General features: G+C 45.6%; 2 protein-coding genes across 7 annotated transcripts; one reads left to right on the top strand and one right to left on the bottom strand.

Annotated features, from left to right (window-relative positions):
• Positions 1-730: 730 nt before the first annotated feature.
• LOC125705211 (protein FAM13A-like) lies at positions 731-8,552 on the top strand. The gene is made up of 10 exons (XM_048971651.1): positions 731-896; positions 1,909-2,107; positions 2,370-2,511; positions 2,606-2,687; positions 2,833-3,035; positions 3,328-3,411; positions 3,923-4,018; positions 7,165-7,364; positions 7,656-7,757; positions 8,010-8,552. The coding sequence occupies exons 1-10, from the start codon at positions 731-733 to the stop codon at positions 8,131-8,133; spliced, it is 1,398 nt and encodes a 465-aa protein (XP_048827608.1). The 3' UTR covers positions 8,134-8,552.
• A 966-nt stretch (positions 8,553-9,518) lies between these two features.
• On the bottom strand, positions 9,519-19,512 carry LOC125704799 (probable E3 ubiquitin-protein ligase HERC3). Of its 6 annotated transcripts, none has more exons than XM_048970829.1 (24): positions 19,152-19,512; positions 17,214-17,334; positions 16,825-16,892; positions 16,505-16,723; positions 16,234-16,325; positions 15,477-15,607; positions 15,265-15,392; positions 15,026-15,099; positions 14,816-14,919; positions 14,672-14,731; positions 14,473-14,578; positions 14,162-14,339; positions 13,842-14,008; positions 13,654-13,728; positions 13,529-13,567; positions 13,348-13,443; positions 13,050-13,169; positions 12,567-12,710; positions 12,285-12,451; positions 12,138-12,201; positions 11,991-12,049; positions 11,645-11,828; positions 11,429-11,528; positions 9,519-11,182 (listed from the first exon to the last, which is right to left on the bottom strand). In XM_048970829.1, the coding sequence occupies exons 1-24, from the start codon at positions 19,327-19,329 to the stop codon at positions 10,968-10,970; spliced, it is 2,889 nt and encodes a 962-aa protein (XP_048826786.1). In that variant the 5' UTR covers positions 19,330-19,512; the 3' UTR covers positions 9,519-10,967. The 6 variants fall into 6 exon arrangements, with proteins under 6 accessions (XP_048826786.1, XP_048826785.1, XP_048826787.1 ...); XM_048970828.1 differs by lacking the exon at positions 19,152-19,512 and adding an exon at positions 18,265-19,126; XM_048970830.1 differs by lacking the exons at positions 13,529-13,567; positions 19,152-19,512 and adding an exon at positions 18,265-19,126.
• Positions 19,513-19,810: the final 298 nt, after the last annotated feature.

The raw sequence follows: 19,810 nt of genomic DNA, 5'->3' as shown, positions 1-19,810 counted from the left end.
TTGGCAAATGGCCTGATTCCTGTAGTGAATGAATTAATAATTGTTTCAGTTTAGGCTGCCGTCATTTTCCAGTCTGCAGTATGACATCGGCGTAAGTGAATCGCTCGTCGCCATTCGTCTTTGGACGAGACTCTCTGCGCGCTGGACGATGTTCACACCGCCTGGGTGTCACTGCCGGGATTTTGTCCGCAGAACGCATGGGAATCTGAGCAGCCGCTCAGAGCCGCCATCAGCGAGTGTAACGATGCCAGGAGTTTGTGCCGGAGGGCGTAGGAGATGCAGGAAAGGTCTGCAGCTGCAATCAGGTGGAAAGCACAGCCTGGAGCACAGGCTTCTATAGCACAGGCTTCCATAGCACAGCCTGGAGCACAGGCTTCTATAGCACAGGCTCTGTTAAAGCAGAATTAAGCCTTTTAAAAGCCCTTAAAGCGGGACAGACAGACAGAGAGACAGACAGAGATAAAGACTAACAGAGAGAGACAGAGAGAGAGAGAGAGTCAGGGACAGAGAGAGGAAGAGAGAGAGAGCAGCTGGCTTCTTTTTTCTGATCTGTTCTTGAAATCAGATGGAGAGCCATTATTTCGGATCCTGTTCATCCGGGGTCAGTCGTCACAGGGATTCTACTGTACTCATAAGGAAGGGGGCAGGCTTGTTTGCTGGCTGGCTAGGTGTGACTTTAGTTACCCCAGCTGGCCAATCAGCAGATAGGAGGGGCCGACAGCTTAAAGGCATGGAGTGTCCCGCCTCTTGCAGCCTCTCACTGTCCCGAGTCCTGGCCCCGGTGATGAAGATCCAGGAGGGGCAGGGGGGTCTCCAGGCCGAGGGAGCGGAGGGGAACCCCAGCATCGCCGGGGGTAGGCAGGCAGCCATGCTGGGTGAGGATAGCCCCCGGGAAGGTACCTCATCTTTCTCACTGCGTTTCTCGTTGCATTTCTCATTGCATTTTTCACTGCGTTTCTCGTTGCGTTTCTCGTTGCGTTTCTCACTGCGTTTCTCATTGTGTTTCTCATTGTGTTTCTCGTTGCGTTTCTCGTTGCGTTTCCCATTGCGTTTATTGTTGTGTTTCTCATTGCATTTCTCGTTTCCCCTGCTGCACTAGGTTATCTTCTCTGGTAGTTATCTGGAGGTGGATTAAAGAACCTAAAGCAAAGGAGGTGCAGCATGTTATGTTCATGTTGTGCACATCATGCTAGATTTACCACTTCAGCAGAGTGTGAAATGCGCTTCACGTTAGACGGTGTGGTGGTTTGGTATAAAATGATCACCCTTCAGGTACAAAAAAATCCATTTCAAAGCTTTGGAAACATTTTAAACTATTTACTGGACACAGTGGGAACACATCGACCAGATATTTTAGCCACTGTTTCCTTCAGCCCTGGAAAGCTGAAGTTTGCAGAGCCTGCCTGCGCATCGCTGATATCGATCAGTGAGCCTTTTAGTACCAGAGCTGAGAGTGTGTCTGTGCTGATGGCTGTGAGCTTGGTCTGTCTGTGCAGGGGACACACTGGTCCTCTTGCTGGGCAGGGGAGGGTACAGGAAGGTGGTGGCCTGCCGGATCATGCCTTTCTCACACTGGCCGTGGTTTTATAAATGTCTATATCTGCAGCAGTTAGCCGTTCCAGTCGGTCAGCTGGCTTTGTACTGCCTGAATACTGGAATGAAATATCTGAAACCTATGAAATGTTTTTATATAAATTCCAATGTGATAAATTTCAGGAATTCTGCAGATGCGGCTCGATGATTCTGTCCGTCAGGAAGATCATCAGGAAGTGCGCTGTCTCGTCTGCATCGATTGTTTATCATTTATCCCCCAGAGTGATGCTGTGCTAATCTAGCCTGCAGGATGCTTTTGTTGAAATGGCTTAACAGGCCAGCTGGGACTTTTCATAAACACAGGTCCCATACCAGGCGAGGTGTGCCCCGCCCCCAGCCGTGACCCCGCCCCCAGCTGTGACCCCACCCCAGTCGGGCTACTCGTCTGGCAACTGCTGGAGGAGGACAGTCATCCCATGCTGTCCCCGCGCCTTTACACACTTCAGCTCTGTCAGCGTTCTGACGATGACACTGAGGTGGCCCCCTCACCTCCCAATATGCATCCCTTCATGAGGTGAGGCCTGGAACAGGGTTCGAGGAGCGAGGGCGGTATTGAGATCACAAAATCCACAATCTGACCACGTCTTTTCCTGTGTCTGTGCATTTGTCTGTCTGTGTCTGTATCTCCTTGTGTGTCTGAATCTATGTTTGTGTCTGGGTGTGTGTGTCTGTCTGTGTGTGTTTATATGTGTCTGTGAATGTCTGGGTATGTGTGTGTCTGTTTGCATGTCTGTGTATCTGTGTGTGTGTGTGTGTGTGTGTGTGAGTCCCATAAGCCGGCAGAGGAGTCTGTCCCTGGGTTGCAGTACTGAAGACAAACCTGGCCTGACCACCGCCCAGCTCACCAAGAAGATTCACGCCCTGAGACGAAAGATCCACAAGTATGAGGAGAAGTTCGAGGACGAGCACAAGTACAGGGTGAGGAACCGAAGCCAGAGGTCCTAAGCCTGTAACCCAGCTGAGCTCCACACGGTCGGCAACGGTGTGACGAGTCGTCCTTTCCTACCTACAGCCATCATACAGCGATAAAGCTAGGAACCGCGACGTGCTCAGATGGATGAATGAACTGTCCAAGCTGCAGAAGGATCTTAGAGGTAGGCCTCCGCATCGCAGACCACTGCAAAAATTGCCAGTGCAGGAAACAAGAATGAAGCATTTCCTGAGCTGTGGTGCTCAGCGTACTCCGGTGTGGCACCTCTTGTCCCCACCTATGATGGCAGATCTTTTGGCTCTTTCCAGAGGAGCAGAGGAGCCTCTTGGAGGAGGATGAGGCACCCTACATCCGGCTGCGCAGCAACACCCTCCCCCGGAGCTTTGGCTCACAGCTGGAGAGGGAGCCCCTGGCAGAGAAGCTCCAGGAGCTAACGGAGAAGGCGGTGGCCATCATGCTCAGTGAGCTGAGGAAATGGAGAGAAGATGCCGGCCTTCCTGAGGACATACAGGTACTGGTCACCACAGCGACCACCACTATCATCAGCATCAGCTGAGACACCATCACCTTCTTAATGACAGCGCAATATCATCGCAAGCTAAAATATCTTCTATAAGACGTACTCATATTCTCCTCCTAGAAGTATCTTGAGATATCTCAGATTTCTAGGAAAGGACAATATTTACCCTTCTGTCTGGTCTGAATCGGGGGGGATGTAATACTGAGATGTGATAATAATAAAACAGGTGCTTTCATTAATATATGAATAAAATGTAGATTAGGGCTGCTCTGCTCCTCATCAGGACATGACGGGCGAGCAGGCCGAGCTGGAGAAGGCTGAGCTGCAGAGGATGCTGCTGTATTATGAGAGAGTCCATGGCAGGCCGGTGGGTGTGTCTGAGTGAGGGCTGTGTGGGGGTGTGGTCACATGCTGGGTGTGACTCTGGGGGTGTGACCATGAGGCGGGTGTGTCTGAGTGAGGGCTGTGTGGGGGTGTGGTCACATGCTGGGTGTGACTCTGGGGGTGTGACAATGAGGCGGGTGTGTCTGAGTGAGGGCTGTGTGGGGGTGTGGTCACATGCTGGGTGTGACTCTGGGGGTCTGACTATGAGGCGGGTGTGTATTTATTACTGTTTGTCACTGTTTATTAGTTTATTACTATTTATTATCATTTGTTACTTTTTATTACTGTGTATTACCATTTGTTTATAACTGTTTGTTACCGTTGATTAATGTTTATTTCTGTTTGTTAATGTTTGTTACCATGTATTAGATTATTCCTGTGTACTACCATTTGTTTATTAGTGTCTGTTACTGTTTATTAGTGTGTATTATAGTTTGTTGCCATTTGTTACTGATAATTACTGTTTACCGTTTAAGCCTCTGTTTTCATTCCAGGTCACTGAGAGGGAGCAGGAGCTCCTCAGACCCCTGCTCCTGAGATACCAGCTGCTGAAGCAGAGGCTTAACAGAAGCTCCTCCATCCCAGTCATTGTGCGTAAGAGTTATCCTTCAGCCTACAGAACTGAACTTATCACGTGGCCAAAGGTCCTTCAAGACCTGACTGGTCCACAAAGATGGATGGTTTTGCTTCCGGTCATTTAAACATAAGCAGAAGGCTCTGCAGAGAGAAAGCGCTCTATTCACTGAAGTAACTTAAAAGAAGGAATGTATCCTGCTCCCCCTGAGTACACATGTATACACACATTAATATGCAAATGTGTACAGCTATAAAGGGAAAGAGGAGGTGCTAAAGCCAAAGATTTCTGCTGTTTGAGGACTAGATTCACATTTATGTGAGTTTTATGTAGCAGGCACTTTTGTCTAAAAGGAGGTGTTTAAGATTGTGAAGTTTCTCTGACATGTCTGATGGCAGAATCTCAGCCTCTTCATCTTAGTATTCCTTATGTCCACATCTGAGGGCAGAGTCTCAGCATCTACATCTTAGTATTCCTTATGTCCACATCTGATGGCAGAGTCTCAGCCTCTTCATCTTAGTATTCCTTATGTCCACATCTGAGGGTAGAGTCTCAGCATCTTCATCTTAGTATTCCTTATGTTTCTGCCTGAGGGCAGATTCTCAGCATCTTCATCTTAGTATTCCTTATGTCTACATCTGAGGGCAGAGTCTCAGCATCTTTATCTTAGTATTCCTTATGTTTTTGCCTGAGGGCAGAGTCCCAGTATCTTCATCTTAGTATTCCTTATGTCCACATCTGAGGGCCAAGTCTCAGCATCTTCATCTTAGTATTCCTTATGTTTTTGCCTGAAGGCAGAGTCTCAGCATCTTCATCTTAATATTCCTTATGTCCACATCTGAGGACAGACTCTCAGCATCTTTATCTTAGTATTCCTTATGTTTCTGCCTGAGGGCAGAGTCTCAGCATCTTCATCTTAATATTCCTTATGTCCACATCTGAGGGCAGAGTCTCAGCATCTACATCTTAGTATTCCTTATGTCCACATCTGATGGCAGAGTCTCAGCCTCTTCATCTTAGTATTCCTTATGTCCACATCTGAGGGCAGAGTCTCAGCATCTTCATCTTAGTATTCCTTATGTTTCTGCCTGAGGGCAGATTCTCAGCATCTTCATCTTAGTATTCCTTATGTCTACATCTGAGGGCAGAGTCTCAGCATCTTTATCTTAGTATTCCTTATGTTTTTGCCTGAGGGCGGAGTCCCAGTATCTTCATCTTAGTATTCCTTATGTCCACATCTGAGGGCCAAGTCTCAGCATCTTCATCTTAGTATTCCTTATGTTTTTGCCTGAAGGCAGAGTCTCAGCATCTTCATCTTAATATTCCTTATGTCCACATCTGAGGACAGACTCTCAGCATCTTTATCTTAGTATTCCTTATGTTTCTGCCTGAGGGCAGAGTCTCAGCATCTTCATCTTAATATTCCTTATGTCCACATCTGAGGACAGACTCTCAGCATCTTTATCTTAGTATTCCTTATGTTTCTGCCTGAGGGCAGATTCTCAGCATCTTCATCTTAGTATTCCTTATGTCCACATCTGAGGGCAGAGTCTCAGCATTTTTATCTTAGTATTCCTTATGTTTTTGCCTGAGGGCAGAGTCTCAGTATCTTCATCTTAATATTCCTTATGTCCACATCTGAGGGCCAAGTCTCAGCATCTTCATCTTAGTATTCCTTATGTTTTTGCCTGAAGGCAGAGTCTCAGCATCTTCATCTTAATATTCCTTATGTCCACATCTGAGGACAGACTCTCAGCATCTTTATCTTAGTATTCCTTATGTTTCTGCCTGAGGGCAGATTCTCAGCATCTTCATCTTAATATTCCTTATGTCCACATCTGAGGACAGACTCTCAGCATCTTTATCTTAGTATTCCTTATGTTTCTGCCTGAGGGCAGAGTCTCAGCATCTTCATCTTAGTATTCCTTATGTCCACATCTGAGGACAGAGTCTCAGCATCTTCATCTTAGTATTCCTTATGTTTTTGCCTGAGGGCAGAGTCTCAGCATCTTCATCTTAGTATTCCTTATGTCCACATCTGAGGGCAGAGTCTCAGCATCTTCATTTTAATATTCCTTATGTCCACATCTGAGGACAGACTCTCAGCATCTTTATCTTAGTACTCCTTATGTTTCTGCCTCAGGGCAGTCTCAGCATCTTTATCTTAGTATTCCTTATGTCCACATCTGAGGGCAGAGTCTCAGCATCTTCATCTTAATATTCCTTATGTCCACATCTGAGGACAGAGTCTCAGCATCTTCATCTTAGTATTCCTTATGTTTCTGCCTGAGGGCAGAGTCTCAGCATCTTCATCTTAGTATTCCTTATGTCCACATCTGAGGGCAGAGTTTCAGCATCTTTATCTTAGTATTCCTTATGTTTTTGCCTGAGGGCAGAGTCTCAGTATCTTCATCTTAGTATTCCTTATGTCCACATCTGAGGGCCAAGTCTCAGCATCTTCATCTTAGTATTCCTTATGTTTTTGCCTTAGGGCAGAGTCTCAGCATCTTCATCTTAGTATTCCTTATGTCCACATCTGAGGGCAGAGTCTCAGCATCTTCATTTTAATATTCCTTATGTCCACATCTGAGGACAGACTCTCAGCATCTTTATCTTAGTACTCCTTATGTTTCTGCCTCAGGGCAGTCTCAGCATCTTTATCTTAGTATTCCTTATGTCCACATCTGAGGGCAGAGTCTCAGCATCTTCATCTTAATATTCCTTATGTCCACATCTGAGGACAGAGTCTCAGCATCTTCATCTTAGTATTCCTTATGTTTCTGCCTGAGGGCAGAGTCTCAGCATCTTCATCTTAGTATTCCTTATGTCCACATCTGAGGGCAGAGTTTCAGCATCTTTATCTTAGTATTCCTTATGTTTTTGCCTGAGGGCAGAGTCTCAGTATCTTCATCTTAGTATTCCTTATGTCCACATCTGAGGGCCAAGTCTCAGCATCTTCATCTTAGTATTCCTTATGTTTTTGCCTTAGGGCAGAGTCTCAGCATCTTCATCTTAATATTCCTTATGTCCACATCTGAGGACAGACTCTCAGCATCTTTATCTTAGTATTCCTTATGTTTCTACCTGAGAGCAGAGTCTCAGCATCTTCATTTTAGTATTGTTTATGCTCTGTTCCTTACTTGGTTTCCCCTGCCTTTGCAGGAAGAGGAGGATGATGTTCCTGAGGATGATGGGGACACACAGGCTGACTTTGCTGTGAAAGTAAAGCCCAAGATTAACATGTTGAACCTCCTGGGCCACTTCAACAGTGAAACTGGGGGCATCATCTGGGCTGTTGATGAGCTCTACTGCTCTGAGGACATCAGGGATGGTCAGCTACCCAGTGTAAACTGCACCACCATGTGAGTCAGAAGCTGCCATAACTGGGCTGGGACATTATAACTATGTGAATCAAAAGTTGTAGAAGCTTTTCCCAGACTGTACCACTGCACTATGTATGATAAAACCTCTCCAGATGCTTTAGAAAGATACAGTGAAAGTTTTACTGTGCAGGTTTGTGGGATATAACATCTGACAGTCCTATTGCATCAATGTTCCCATATTCTCCTGGACTTTCTAACATGTTCCTTTTCCAGGAAGTTTGAGCACCTGTGATTGTGATGAAGTATCATTTCTGAGGCCTTTCTCTACAGGCCTGAGCTTGTGGAGCAGCTTCAAGAAGCCCGAGATGAGAAAAGGAGAGTTCGGCAGAAACTGCGAGAGTTTGAAGAAGCCTTTTTCAGGCTGAATGGAAGGTGAGATGCATGCTTTTCAGATGCATCACCATCCATTGGTTTTCCTCAATTATCTGCAAATCATTCCAGAGTAGAAATAAATTTCCTAAAATTTCCTTCGAGATTTATAAAATATCTATCTATCCATCCATCCATCCATCCTGGTGCTGGACACAGCTATGCTGTCAGTGTGTCACAAAGAGCAACGTGCTCATTGGGCACATTATTGGTTTGTAGTATTTTCTGGTAAATACGCTATTTTTTATTACACAGAAATGTGCAGAAAGAGGAGCGCTCTCTGCTGGCCAAGGAGTATACTAAGTACAAGCACATTAAAGCCAAGCTCAAGCTCCTGGAAGTTCTGATCAGTAAGAAGGACTCATCTGTGTTTCTCTAAAACTGGAGGGCAAACCTCCAGCTGCCGGGTAGCCCGACGTGTGCCGCTCAGCCTCATGGAGCTCAGCACTTTCGTGGTCCGAGGATCACAGCCGCAGAGTGTGCCTGACCTCCTGAAATGATCTATCTCTCTTTTGTGGTGACTGAGTGAGGTCCACCAATGGCTTGGGGATCTGTAATATACCAATGTCATATTGACAGGATTTTGAGCATTATGACTGACTGTTTAATCACATTCATTTCAATTCTATTTAGTTTGAATGGCACATTTTCACATTACATTGTCACCAAGCGCTTTGCATAATCCCCGCCCAAAGCCCCCAGAGAGCAAGCCAGAGGCGACAGTGGCAAAGAAAACCCCCCTAGAAGGAAGAAACCTTGATAACAGAGTCTGGCGCCCTCTGCTGACTGCCACTCGCAGCTGCCCATTTTAATGTGTGTGCACAGTAAGGTGACACAATGGAGCTAAGGCTCTTCATCAGATCATACACCTGTTTTCTATTTTTGTGCACATTTTTCTGGAATCCGTTTTTCTTTTGTTCCTGATGTTATAGTCCATTAAAAACACATTGCTATGGTGCAATAATTAATTTATTTGTGGGTTTTATTCTACACTGCTGCATTTGTTCATACTGTAATACTAAACTGTAAGGAGCATTATGTGTGTCTGATGTTAATATTTTATGCCATTTTTATTTGTGTGAATTGCTGTTTATGTTAATGTCACTTTGTATGCAGTTTAACTTGTCCTTGATGACAGCATCATATGGGGTTGAGGTCACAGCCCCAGAGGTCTTATAAAGGTCATAAGTTTCTGTCCAAAGCAGTTGTCAGTGACTCATCTACTTGCTGTGACGGCTATTGTTTCTGAATTTTGACCCCGAAATTGTTGACCTGTTCTTTGTGAACTTTGACCCTGGAAATGTTCTTTGTGAACTGTGACTCTGCACATTCCTGATTCGTTCTTTGTGAACTTTGACCCTGGAAATGTTCTTTGTGAACTGTGACTCTGCACATTCCTGATTCGTTCTTTGTGAACTTTGACCCTGGAAATGTTCTTTGTGAACTGTGACTCTGCACATTCCTGATTCGTTCTTTGTGAACTTTGACCCTGGAAATGTTCTTTGTGAACTGTGACTGCACATTCCTGATTTGTTCTTTGTAAACTATGACACAACCAGTTGATGTTCGCTCGAAAGGAATGACCTTTATTGGCTTTGTTTTCCTTTTAGTATTTTACTATAGCTAGTTTTTACATCTTATTAAAGGTGAACATTTATACTGAATGAATTTGTGTGGTCATGTTTGTGCAAGTACAAAACCTACACTCACTTTTCTCTAAATGCTGTTTAGCTCCAGGCATGAAGTGAATAAACCTGACGTGACTTAAGATAAAGTTACTTTATTAAGGGAGGCACTTAAAGAGCCTCCCCAATCCAAAGAAGTGGACCCCCGAACAAAGAAAACACTCAGGTTTTTTTACATTTCTGCACCTCCCCTTAAAAGGCAATCTTCTACCCCATTGCTTAAGGCAGGGGCTCTTGTCCACGTGCAGTGTGTGATAACCTCAAAGGTCATGACCTCATGCAACTCTGCATCCCTTTAGGATCATGGCCTGTTGCCACCAGTTTCACCCCACCCTTGCTAACCCCTTACATCATCATATATTATTCACACCCCCATAAATTGAGAAATGAATGAAATAAAAAATTGTGCTGTGGTCTCTTAAATTTTTCCACGGCTGTATAATGTCAGACTACCAATCTGAAGGCAGACAGACTTTTCAGCACATGCTGGCTTTTAAAGCATACACTTATTACGGCCATTTTGAGCAAAATCCAGCTATATGCCTTGTGATTGGCCAGCCAATCTGGTGACCATCTGGGTTTTGCAGATTCCCAACAGACAGCGTCTCAAAACTAGAGGCCTTGGACACCATTCCAACAATCAGGAAAAATGGCAGACGGACAGAGGCATCGCGAGGAAAGCGGATGTCATGTCTCCTGTAAGTGGAACCCAGCAGTCATTTCCTGCTATTCCAGTTTGTGGTGTCCCAGAAATGATGAAAAGCAACAAGTGGTGTCCAGTATCCACAGTACATCCCTGGGACTTAAATAGCAAATAAGGCAATACAAGTATAAGGATTTAGAAATTATTCCTAATTATTCTAAATGCCTGTTTTCACTGTGAGTCGGGACAACAGCTCAAGCAGACGCTGATCTAACTGCTCTTCAGTGTTTTATTTTTTCTTTACCTGAACTCACAGTAAATTTGGCAGCATCAATATATATCAGTATATGACATATAAACTCACACTTTGGTCTTTTTTGTGACACTCACTGCCTCCTCAAACAGAATAAATATATTTTTCTATACATTATCTAAATATTATCTCTTCTAACTAAATTTCTTACTAATTGTGTCAGATAAGGCACATGACAGTGTACAGGTGAGTCTGACCAATAATAGCAGTCATTCCTTTAGCCATTCATTCACTCACTCACTCACTCACTCACTCACAAACACTCTCACTCACTCACTCACTCACTCACAAACACTCTCACTCACTCACTCACTCACTCACAAACACTCTCACTCACTCACTCACTCACTCACAAACACTCTCACTCACTCACTCACTCACAAACACTCTCATTCACTAACACACTCGCTCCCTAATTCACTCATTCTCACACACTCAAAGTCACTCACCCGCTCATTCACTCACTTACACAAACACAAAAACTCTTACTAACACAGATGCTCAATAACACACTCACACAGTCTCACACACTCACACACCCTCCAACAAACATGTGTCCGCTTCTTGGCCATCTATCTCTCTCCGAACTCTTCATAGAACTGAATAGCGTGCAGGAGCTTCTCCCTCAGGGTCTCCATGTTGCTGTAGTTGGGGAGGTGTAACACGCGGTAGCAGGTGTTGGCCACAGGGTAGTAGTCATCTGGGCCCTCTTTGTTGTACTTGACAATTTCCAGACAGACTTTAGAGAGCCCTCCCACTGGCAGGCGGTCACTTCCGGTCATGAAAGCTAAGATAGAGGGAGCACAAAGGGTCACCATGCTAACGAGACAAGCGAGGGAGATTTCGCCAAGAAACCACAATATCGTCAGAAAAAACAAATATACTGGAAATAAATATAACGTAATAAATATATTACATTCAATAAATGTACGCAGCATGTTCCTTGCAAAAATCAAGTTTTTTGTTATTTGCTAGAGCGGAAATATGAACGTTTAGTCTGTACTCAGGGCAGCATGGTGCACAGAGAACTTACACAAGAAGTTTTTCTTCTGTTGTTCTGAGAGTTCCGCAAAGACGCTCCAGAAACGCTGGATGTTCTCGTGGTCGGCGCTGTAGCCCTTATATGTGGCATTCTGTGGCAATACGAGCAGAAGGCGGGAAGTGTGGAGAGGAGGCCAGGCAGACGTGGCTGCCAGTCGGGGCTCGCAGCGTCGGCTGCCAGCTCAGGGCCAGCAAAAGGAGGCCTTACCTTCCGCAGCTCCTCCCATTCGTAGTTGACATTTCCAGTGAAAACTGCAAGAAGCTCCTCTGGTACAAACATTTTCCATTTCTCATTCGGACAGCCGCGGGAAAATCCTTCAGCAAATGCGCTGAACTGTTGCTTGACCGATACATTGAATACATAATTGACGTAGGCATCTACGTATTCACATCTGTAGGAGAGCGAGATGAGCTGTCAATGTCATTATTATGCTGCAGGCATTACATGCTTCTGTAATAAACAGTATAACCGATTAACATACTAAAATTGCTCATTCAAATCACAAAAAACTAAAACCTGCAAAAGTAGAACTTTGAGGTCACAAATGACGTACCTGTTGAATTTGGTAACAAGCTTCTCTCGTCCATTTGGAACTAGTTCATGTCCTTTTGCCTATCAGAGAGGAACAAAATGTAATAAGTGATCAACTGTATGGAGTGCCTGAGTGAATATTTTACTGTGTGATGGGAGTGAAGCTCACTGTGAAGTCCAGGTCCAGCTGATCTACAAAATCCTCCTCTTCTTTCAGGACCTCGTTCAAACTCCTAATTTAGAGAAAATGTTAAGCTGTTAAGCAGTTAGCATTAAAAAGCAGAGCAGTGCTGTTCAGCACCGGCAGAGGAAGCACCTGGCTTCTACTGGAGAGAGGTCTTCTAGGTCCTTCAGTGTGGGCTTGTGGCTCAGTAGCTTCTTAAACAGCACCAGGGGGAAATGGAAGTTGATGATGCAGAAGTTGTACAAGGCCATACCACAGAGAACACCGAGCCACAGGAACAGGTCAGGGTCACACTGGACCTAAAAGGGCAGCAGAAAACCTGACTCAACTTAGACGTCATTATTCATGCAGGATCTGAAAACATTCTGCAAATAAAATATTCCAAAAAGGCACTGCTGAGACCTTCAAACAAACCTCTGAGGTGAACCAAACAAGCCTGGAGTCTTCAAAGAATTCAAACATGTGTGGCCTCATTGAATGAAATTCCCTTCCGAGTATGGAGAAGAATTCTTGAGAAACACCTCCATGATCAACACCGTCCTCTTCGTGAAACTTCACCTGGATACCAGTAGTCAGTAAACATGTAAAGGCATTTCGAGACAATAAAGGCAAGCCCTCTAAACTCTAACTAGGGGTCTAATACACCAGTAAGGGTTGGAACAGGAATGGAACAGCAGTGGAGGTCAAGCAAGTGAAGAGTCAGTCAGACTCGTAATGCAGAGCCACATATCAGCCGTTAATGTTAAGCATAAAATGACAGGCATGTCAGTATTGGGTGTTCAGTATGTAACATTCTCATATGACTAATATTTTGAAGGAAAGAAACATCGTGCTCAACTGATAGCATATGACTGATTCCTACAAACTGTGGGATTATCTCCTAGAAAGTGTAGTAACCTGCAAAGGCAAGCAGAAGTTCCGGGAGACGTTGCGGAGATGGTGGAGTGTGTCAGCCAACAGCGACTTCCTGTTTACATACAGGGAGTTCTGCTCAAATGGGTTTTCAGAAGCTTCTCTCTGTCAGAACCAAAGTACCAGATAATCCTGCTGTATTATCAATGGGTACCTCTACTTTTACGGAATATTGTTGGCTGGAAAGTTCAAACTGTACTTTTCCAAGTGCAAGACATTGTCTTATTTCTGAGTGTCGTGTCTAAAAACTGAATTTAAAACACACTTTACTAAAGGATCTTACCTCAAAAAAGTTAATCCAGAAGTTAATTTTAAATATCACGCATTTAGACTCCATGTCAAAGAATGCAGGGTACTGTGACAGAAGATTTAGGATTTTCTGAAATGGAAAATTATGTTAAAAGCCATCTACCTCGATTTCCAAGCCACTGCTGGCGAAATATATAAATATGTATAAAATGTACCATGAATAGTACTTTATTTCTGAGCGACTGTTCTTGCAGCTGGAGAAAAAAGTTAATTCCAGTTTTATTCAGCAAACATCGATTTAATGATAATATAATAATAATTACAATGATTGAATACTCACATCACGAAAGTAGAGTTTAATCTCACTGATGTAAAAGTTACTTTCGTCTATTTTTCTACCAGATCTGAGGTTAACCTGCACGCAAGGTGAACAGATCAATATATGAAGTTCAGAATTATGTAGTATCTGAGATCCATATGACGTTTGACAATAAAGCAGTTGGTAAGCAGGTGATCATGGCAGGATACCTCAGAGAGCCTGTGCAGAAGGATCGCGATATTCTCCAGTTTCAGTTTCCAGTCTGAGTCACCTGTGCACTCAGTCCGCATCTCATGCAGGAAAGCTGACAACACTGAGCGAAAGATCTTAACAAGGTCCTTGAAGAAGTTGAAAGGAAGCTCCGACCATAAGACCGCTGAGAAAATTAGAAGCATGGACCTCGATCAAATAATTATACACCTTCCATGCGCACCATCAATATTTTACCATCCTATGTCACAAAAAACAAGCAATCACAGCACATGGAGTGTTTATTGGGTCAAGGAGTGAACTGGCATTGGATCCTTACCCATATCGACATGGGGTAGAACGGCTTCGGCAAAAGCGAGGCTGAGGTCCCTGATATTCTGCTGTGTGCGCAGAACCCTGATGAGCTCAGGCAGGATCAGGTAGACCCTCAGCCCTTCCACATCAGCAGCCACTGTGCTCAGAGATGGCAGCAGATTCTTCAGAACCACGGATAAAACCTGAAAATTGAAGAGTTTGAAGAACTGTGTCTTCCAATCGTCAGCCAATAAGTTGTCTAGAAAAGCGAGAGTCCAGTCTGTGATCTGCAGAAAAAGGTCACCAGGTGGCCTAGTTAGCTGCACTTAATCATACCTGCATCAAGACCTCCTCGTTTCTTCCAAGCTTCTCAAATGTCTGACGTGCAAGAGATAAGTCCAGGCTAGAGGTTTTGGGTCTGGTTCGGCAAAACCTGTCATGGCTGAGATGAAGGCAAAACACAACATGAGCGATACCGTTACACGAGAAGGCATCGATGGCTGAAGAAGCAGTGACTGGTGTTAATGACTCTTACCCCTGCCGGAGAAAGCTCCCATTAATACAGGAAGCCGATGAAAAAAGCTGAGTTATTTCCCTGAAAGAGAAGAGTAAATGCTGATCAGCAGCTGCAGACCTGAAAATGTCAGAGTGGAAGAAAGTAGCTACATTTAAAACTGACTTTTTTGTTTTCCGTGACTCTGAATCACATCTGGACAACCAATTGTTGACTGTTTTGTCATCTATGGTGGGAATTCCCTCCAAAGTGCTGCAGTTTTCAGGTCCCTGAAAATAAAACATGTGTTGTGCTTTTCTCATCTCTGCGTGCCGGACTGTACAGGGTCAGGCTACTGGAACCAACAAGGCGCATTTATACTTTGCACCATCCTACCTGAGCAGGACACCAAAGTGCAAAACACTGATTTTCACCAGCAAGGATTCTGCGAAGTCCACACTCTCGGTGCTCTGAAATATTACGAAACACACATGAAATTAGTGAAAGGACACACACTCTTTCTGAAAGCACAGGGCTCGAGATCCGGAGGAACAACTGATACCGTAATGGACATTTCTGTGAATTATCATGGCAACATGTACAGATATTTTAACACATGTAAATGACATGAATACCTGTTGGTAAGTGAACAGGAAGTGGTATATTCTGATCTGTGGTCAGTCCATTTCCAAGCTGTCCCTGTTGACCATGGCCGAAAGCATAGATTGTTTTCAAAGATGTAACATAGGTAAGTGTGTGGTACCTTCGAGGGAGACAAAAAATTTCACAGATTTCCATCTATTTTTAATTTCAGAGACTGACAAACAGAATAACTGAATTGCAATACCTTCCACACGCGATCTGAGTCACTGGCGCCCCCCAGAGTTCAGCCACCAGGCGAGGGTGCAGCTCGTCTCTGTCTGAGTTGTGCCCCAGCTGGCCAAATTCTCCAGATCCAAATGTGAACACAAGGCCTCCCTGAGGCCATACAGAGTAATAAACGTGAACATGAGGCCTCTCTGTGCCCATACAGGGTGACAAACGTGAACATGATGCCTCTCTGTGCCCATACAGGGTGACAAACGAGAACATGATGCCTCTCTGTGCCCATACAGGTTGACAAACGTGAACATGAGGCCTCTCTGTGCCCATACAGGATAACAAACGTGAACATGAGGCCTCTCTGTGCCCATACAGGATAACAAACGTGAACATGATGCCTCTCTGTGCCCATACAGGATAACAAACGTGAACATGAGGCCTCTCTTTGCCCATACAGGATAACAAACGTGAACATGATGCCTCTCTGTGCCCATACAGGATAACAAACGTGAACATGAGGCCTCTCTGTGCCCATACAGGGTGACAAACGTGAACATGAGGCCTCTCTTTGCCCATACAGGGTAACAAACGAGAACATGAGAACATGTGGACATAGAGAGTAATAAGTTAATTTGCATATATTCTGTTAGACTGGCCCATTGGTATACAGCCCTCTTTTTCAGTTGTTATATTTGTGCGGATTGGGATTTTTCTGTCCTCGATGCACCTTTTACATTTACTCTGAACTTCACAATGAGAACCAGAAATGCATTTTCTGTGACCTGTGTCAAAGTGGCAGTGTGCTCCCCCCCACAGGAAATGTAGATCGTCTTCTTCCCATGTAAAGATCTCACTGGAACAGGCCTATCACGATCTGTAAACAAACAGTAATACACAGTACACTTAAGGTGTGTGCAGTGGTAACTATAATAATTCTTTAAAAGCAGTTTCAGTTCCATTCAGTTAATTGAATTGATTGAAAACAGTTACATTAAAAACACATGACCTTGGCCTTCGCTGCCTAAATAGACGGAACAGATTTTAAAGATTCACCAGTCACGTCTCCCAGGCCCAGCTGCCCCCTGCGGTTGCTCCCCCAGCTGAATACAGCTCCTGAGACAGACAAAGCCAAACTGTGGTCGCCTCCAGCAGCTATTTGAGCCAGGGGGATCCCTGCCAGGCCCAGTAGAGACTGGGGCATTTTACTGGGTTCTCTGTTCCCAAGACCCAGCTGACCACTGGAGTTGCACCCCCAGGTGAAGATCTGTCCATCTGCGTACAGTCAGAGGATAGAGAGTAATCTCGGTCATTCTCTTGACTGCTGACTTGCTAAAATCTGCTGTTTTCCACATGCTGTGCCATCCTGCCATTACCTTGCCTAAGGAGTACAGAGTGATTGTCTCCACAGGCAACCTGTACCACCTTGTTGAGATGCAAATACCTTAAAAACACAGTCAAGAAGCTGATATTAGTTTGATTAAATTGATGATCATCATGATTGTGATTGGGAGCGTCAATAGGGGGGGAAGTTAGGACAATTCCAAGGGCCCCTGAGTGAAAGGGGTCCTAAAAAATGTGGTCTGGTTTGGGGGTCCACTATCATATGCCTTCATAGGGCCCAAAATCTGTAATGACACCGCTGTTCTTGTTATTATTATCATTATTATTATTATGTAACAATACTGGCATAAAGTAAACATAATAACTAATGTTAAACAGCAGTACTGTACAGGTTGTATTGATTAGACTGATATCCATGTACCTGGGGTTGCTTTTTGGCTGCCCACAGTCCAGCTGGTATACTTTGCCCTTTGCTGTGACCACAACAACATGACAGGCACCACAGTGCAGCGTGTGTATCTTCCCCTTCAGATGAAAGGACTCTGAAGAGAAAACACATGGATGTTCACATGGCGTACAGTGTAACAGGCCTGCTGTCATGCCCCCTCATCTACCTCGTGTGGAATCCTTGTGTTTACCAGGTATTTCCTCCACATCCTGGAGGAAATGTCCCTGCCTGGAGACACGCACCTAGCAAAAGTGCTGCCCTATGGTCCGCTGTCGGAGCTACCTGACTCCGGCGAAAGCTGCCAGGAGGAGAAAACGGAAGAACCGGAGATGGCAGGAAGAGGCCCTCTCGATCCCTGCTGCTTCCCCTGCCGGGTGTCGGGAAGAGCCCCTCCCTATTCTGAACCCGGCAGTGTTCACGCTTGACATCACCACTGCTGCTTTGCCTGAGCAGGTACCTGAAGCCCGCATCACCTCTGCTACACTGCCTACGTTCGCAGAGCAACTTCCCGCCGCTTCGCTGTCAGCGCCGGCAACTTGCCCCTTCCTGGGCACGCGCCTGACCATGAAAAGGGCCAGATCTGTTGGGGATGCTAGCCAGCAGGTCCCCAAGATCCCCAAATGGGTGGCGCCCGAAACCATGGCGCAAACCCCTGCTCCGCCCACCAAGATTCCTGCTCCAGTGCCCACAACCCCCCTGGCTCCTGTCCCATAGGAGGTCCCTGATCCCCTGGACCCTGCTCCCATGCCTTGTCCCAGAGGAGGTCCCTGATCCCCCGGACCCTGCTCCAGTACCCCCGGCTCCAATGGCCCCAGTCCCTATCCCCGAGGAGGTCCTGGACTACCGGACCAGTGCTCCTTTCCCCTTTGGCGGAGGAGGAGCTTGAGTGGGACGCCTCGTGGATCACCCTGATGGTTGCCCCACTGAACCCCTCCGGTGGGTCACCCCACCCCATCTCAGCCAAGGCCTCGGCTCTCGGTGTCCTGAAGACGGAGAGGACACCTGTGCAGGGATCAGGACCCACCCGCCCTGCCTCCTGGCTCGCCTTTGATCCCTCTGGCTTTGGTTCGGCAGTCGCCAGTGGGTCCTCTGGCTCTGGCTCGGTGGTCGCCTGCTGGTCCCCCCTGCAGTGCCTCATCGGGCAGCTGCTGTCCCTCCTCCAACGCCCCCGGTTTTGACTCGTCAGTGGCTTCTCCTCCCTCCTCCATTGTCCCCTTCACTTCCATCCTCGCCTCCACCGTCAGTCCCTTCACCTTCCTCCTCACCCCCTTCGGTGTTCCTGCCTCACGGTTGCTGAGGGTCTCTTCAGCTCTGGCCTCACGATCGCCTGCTGCCCCTGCGGCTCCTGCTTTCTGCCCGCCAGGGTTCTCTCCGGCTCCCTATTTCCCCCCCGCCCTTTGCCTCCTTGCCCCCTGGTTTTGTGCCATCTGCATCGTATGGAATCCCCGTGTTTACCAGCTGTTTCTTGTTGCTGCCATTAGTCCAATATATTTAAGTCTGCGTTAGGTATGTTTTCCCCAGTCCGGTCATTGAAGACGTCTCGCATCTGTTCGATGTTCCTGCTTTGTCTCCCTTTTAATAAACCCTCAATTACCCGATTCCTCGGCTCTGGCTGCTGCTTCCCCGCTTCCGTGCTCGCGCGTAGTCAGGAAACCAGCGAATAAAGGAATCGTCCTTCATTGATAACGGTTCATTGGAACAGGTTCATTTGATTTTAATGTCAACATGTTTGAACAACTAGAGCTGCAATGTATGCAAATACTGAAAGTCACTTACTGGAATCCTGACCTTCTCTAAACAAGTGTCTAAAATGAACAGAGTTCGGGAAATACAAAACACCTACAATAATTAAATATCCACAACTGAAAGCTTCCATGATACAATCCCTCTGTCAGTCAAATAAATGCTTACTTGTTTCCTGTGTTTTGATTTCACGCAGGTAGAAAGTGCTTTCCTCATTTCGCTGGAGAAATGCAGTTATTTCCCTTCCGACAGATAATATGTCCCTCTCACTGAGGAGCTCATAGTCCAGATCAAGTCCGTCGGTCTGCCCTGCATCCCCGAGAGCACTCTCTCCCCAGGAATACATTACACTATGTTGCTTCCAGGCGCAAAACTCGTCTCCGAATATCCTAGATCATTCGCTTTACCAAAGTATCTGAAGCAGATTGAAGAAACACGCCCGTGGATTACAGGATGGGTGAATGACGAAGACTGGACATAAAATACTGCAAGTGAAGTAAAACTGGCAGGTCCATCCCATCTTTATATATCTGCGTTTCTGACGCGGTGACATCAGAAAACAGAAAACGAAACCCGGTCAGAGACGAAACCCGATCAGAAACGAAACTTACTGAGTAATACCGCATTACTCACATACCAAAGGCGCTTCGTATTATTTTGCTGTGATAAAATAACATGTTCGTGTTTTGCTGGAAATTATCAGTGGAACCATTTGACTTGCTGGTCAGCTGATAGTTATATGGGTTTTTCACCTGCTTATTTTTTATTCGCAGATAGACACACGTACGTATTTCAGTACAAACCGATTGATCGGTCGGTGATGGAGA

The sequence above is a fragment of the Brienomyrus brachyistius genome, chromosome 12 (assembly GCF_023856365.1).
Source record: "Brienomyrus brachyistius isolate T26 chromosome 12, BBRACH_0.4, whole genome shotgun sequence".
NCBI classification, from domain to species: domain Eukaryota; kingdom Metazoa; phylum Chordata; class Actinopteri; order Osteoglossiformes; family Mormyridae; genus Brienomyrus; species Brienomyrus brachyistius.
The sequence above is the reverse complement of the archived record's forward strand: the minus strand, read 5'-3'. Positions and strand labels throughout refer to the sequence as shown.